We start from the raw sequence: 4,014 nt of genomic DNA, 5'->3' as shown, positions 1-4,014 counted from the left end.
GAAGTCCTAAAACGTCACTTCTGAAATATTCTTTCTATCCTGAAAGAAAAACTAGAAAAAAGAAAAGAAACTCAAAGCAATGACTCGATTCAGGTTGTGACTTTATATTTAAGCACCACTCAAAAAAATGGACATAATGCAAGTGATTTCCATTTCCCCATCACAATTCCAGCTACACAGCTTCCAGAGTTCTGTTCTCACTACACAACACTTTCTCTGTCCCCAGAAGATAAGACAGCCCTGCGACAAATGGGACAGGTTTTATTCTCTGATAACCAGCGGTCGATGCAGTAGACGTGGTACTCATGGGAGCAAGGTAGCTTACGAAGTTTGTCACCTTCCGTATATTCTCTAATGCAAACACTACATGTCTTCAGTGCATCATTTTCATCAAAACTTCTCATTGGCAAATTATCAATCTGTTCTTTTGTGAGTCCTCTACGTTGGTTGTCATTCTCATTTAAGAAGAAAACCCGAGCCAGACTAAAAAATGAAGAGCCATTCTCATCAATGATAACTGGGGCCCTATGTCGGCCCGCTCTCCTGGTACCTGGTGCGAGAATTTGGGTTCCTTCATTTCTGCCTTCAAACATCGCTGAGCTACTTCCTGAACTTTCACCATTGGAACTGGAGCCAGTACTGGAGCTGGAGCCAGAACCAGAACGGTTACCACCAGAGCTCCCTCTTCCACTCTGTGTTTCTATTCTCGCCAGCTCACTAAAACCTGTCATTATCTGCCTTAACATGGTTCGAATCTGAACAGATGTAGTGTCACTTGATCCATTATTTATGATTCTACGAATGGGAATCCTGCTAGTACGCACATAGGTTCTCACACCTGCACCTATGCGTTCAGAACGTATAATGGTGTGCCTGAAACCACTGTCACTTTGATAAGAGACCATGCTGTGTGGGGTCTGAGACCTTGACCGTGTTCTGCTAGCTATGCTATCTCTCGGTGGGTATTCTCTCAGATGAATTCTTCTGACATGAAGGACAATGGTTGGAGGTCTTTGACCAGATCTTGCAGCTTCACCATTTGTGCCGGTGTCTGAAGAACTTGCCCCTTGAGTGGCATTTCTCAACGCAGAAGCTGCAAAAAGACCTCTACCTAGTCCACTTATCTGCTGTCTCAAAATTACATGGGTACGTGTTCTAGAACTTCCCTCAATCTCGTTTACTAAAGGGTGTTCAAAAGTCTGAGATGAGATGCTATGATGAGATCTTTGTGGAATGTCATTTGCTGGGTGCACAGGAGACCTACTTCTTTCAGCTCTGGCTCTAGTTCTCCGGTGTTCTGGGTTCCAGCTTCTTGTCCTCCTGTGACCTCTGGTGGATGGCACTTCGGTTAATGCTTCCGAAGTGTGTTCTGACCTAGATGGTCTGGCAGATGATGTCTCTGAAGAGTTTCGACCTGTTTAAAACAAAGAAGGGGGAGAAGGAGAGAAAGGAACTACAATAATTAGGACAATCATCTAAATAACATTAAAGAATTTTGCAATTCTGAATGAATTTTACATTCACAGATCTTATGCTGTATACAACACTGATTTCTAAGTGAAAAGGGAAAAAAAAAGTCACCACACCATGAGTAACAGCGCTGTGCTAGAAGAAGCTACGAGACTGTGAAAAGGCTACATGTTTTTTCTAGTCTATTGTCTAAACAAAATCAAATGACACAATTGCTAGTTGTGGGGACTAGTGTTTGTACTTTCGTTCCAATTATATTTCTACCAAATTTAGTCTCTATTACTTCATCTAGGGGCCTAGCTTAAGTGCCTTTGAAAATATGAAGTTGCTTTAAAATACAAGAATTTTGTAGTCATAGTAAATATGTAAACAAGACAAATGGTTTATAACTACTTGAATATTTGTCAATATCAAGATTTTAAAATACCACAAAAATGAAGATCATACGAAATGAATAGCCTGAACCTGGAGTAACAGCATACCTAGCAGTGTGTTTACGAACTAATGTACCAGCACCAGCTCCTAGGTTACTGTCAATCTGTTTCCTGCGGAGAGGGAGGCACCAGTCCTGAGCTTAGAGCCAGCTTGCTTACTTAGCAGCAGCACTGACACTCTGAGCCAGTTAATGCTGGGAACTGTGGTGTGTTTTGTAGATCATCAGAATGGCTGGCAGTATAGCTGCCCTCTGCCTGCTAGATACTAAGAGCAAACCCTCACCAGTTGTGTCAATCAGTATCTGCAGTCATTGCTAATACCCCCATGTGGAACAAAATTACACCCAGTCGGAAGGCACTAGGGCAGGCAAAGCAGTTTCCTTTTTGCTGATGAAGCCATACATATAAACAAGGAACTAAGTAGTAGGAAATTTCAATGGATAAGGAAAGCCAAGGGGAGGAAATCTCATTTAAATAGACTACTTCTCACTGTGGCCCAATTAACACAAACAACCCAAAAGGTGAGGCAGAAAACAGCATGCTGACTTTCTCATTCATACATTAAGAAAATGCCACCTCTCTTTTTATGAACAGTTACTTATCACTAAATTAATTTGTGGCATTTCTGGATAACCTTTGGCTGACATTTACTATTATGAATTTCCTATCATTCCATCAACTGCCCACCTCCCAAAGCACAATGTACCTCTATTTCCATCTGAGCTCTGTTGTGGCGGTGGGCCCTCTTTTATTTGCTGTAGTCTTCTGAGCAACTCCTCCTCAGTGCTTTCGCCTGAAAGTTAACAATGTTGGTCAAATTACAAATGGAGATCGAGCTATAAGTCAGTTTCTGTCTTTTTTCCACCCTCAGGACTCGTTTTGAAGGGTTTACCCAGGCTGTCTTCAAACTCAACAACCTCATGCCTCAGCGTCCTGTGCAGCTGGGATCATAGGCACATGCCACCAGGTCACCTCTGGCTTTGTTATCTGCACTTTCAATTGAGTGACTGACTTGCCAGTAACCACACCAGGTAACAAGCAAAACCGTTCAGAACTGCAGTTAAGATTAATTCTAAAGTCTGGTACTGTTTGCTCAAAATGCTAATGAACCCATCCACAGGTTGGTGGAAATAGAAATTGGAAGGAAGACATAGACTGAGTTCTGACCAGGATCAAATGAGATCTTATCTGAGTGAAAGAGAGTGACTAAGGACAAAGTTGAAGTTGTCATTTTCCCCATGACTAACTCTAGGGTTACAGTTGGGACACAGAGAATAAAGGATGACAAAATGAGTCTGTCCTAGAAACTAAAATCCTATTAGTTAGTTTGTAACTGGATGCATGGCTAGCTAACTAAATTGTTCAGCTCAATTTTATTTAATCCATTTTATTAAAATTTTATATTATGATTGTTCCAATTATTAAAGAATGGATTCAGGCAATAAATAGGCAGGCAGTAAATGCCATTAAGTATCTCTTGTATTAATATTTTTTTGTTAAAGAAACATTATAAAACAAGCTACTTCTTAAAAACCTAACAACCTACATATATAACTTTCCTTAGATGTAGCTTACCTGGGGTGCCCAGCAAATTGTTATCTCTCATAAGTCTATAGTCTTCTTCATTCAGGTTATTTACAAATTGATAGAAAGCTTCTTCACGATCCAATCGATCCATTTGACTTCTGCGCTGTGCTGCAGATTGGTCATTTCCTTTACCGTTAGAATCTGAGTTTTCCATCTTGATAAACAAGTGGAGAATTATCTGTCTATTATGACATAGTACTGAAATCCAATAAACTGGATTTTCAGTTTTCTTCACTCTGCTTCAGTGGTCTGGCCAGGAGCGGACTTGCTGGGCTCCATCGTCCGAGCGCCTCCCTGTTGCTGCCGCCCGCTCTCTAGCCTGCTTCCGAATGCCTGGGAGAGACCCGTCTCTAGCCGCTCAGCACGGTACGTTCGGAGACGTAGCTCAAGCAGCCATTGTCACCATTGTTACCTAACAGTTTCAGTTTTCTTTAAATAAACAGTTTGTTAGTTCTTCGAGAAATTTGTAAAATGTATTCTGATCATGCTCATGCACAACTCCTCCCCTTAGTACCACAGCCAC

General features: G+C 41.4%; 1 protein-coding gene across 1 annotated transcript; it reads right to left on the bottom strand.

Moving 5' to 3' along the window:
- Positions 1-200: 200 nt before the first annotated feature.
- Positions 201-3,645, bottom strand: LOC130868493 (E3 ubiquitin-protein ligase RLIM-like). The gene is made up of 3 exons (XM_057760693.1): positions 3,480-3,645; positions 2,611-2,697; positions 201-1,414 (listed from the first exon to the last, which is right to left on the bottom strand). Exons 1-3 carry the CDS (start codon positions 3,643-3,645, stop codon positions 201-203), a joined length of 1,467 nt encoding a protein of 488 aa, XP_057616676.1.
- Between the last annotated feature and the right edge of the window lie 369 nt (positions 3,646-4,014).

This window comes from Chionomys nivalis, chromosome X, assembly GCF_950005125.1.
Source record: "Chionomys nivalis chromosome X, mChiNiv1.1, whole genome shotgun sequence".
Classification (NCBI taxonomy): Eukaryota; Metazoa; Chordata; class Mammalia; order Rodentia; family Cricetidae; genus Chionomys; species Chionomys nivalis.
Note: the sequence above shows the minus strand (reverse complement) of the source record. Positions and strands in the feature narration are given on the sequence as shown.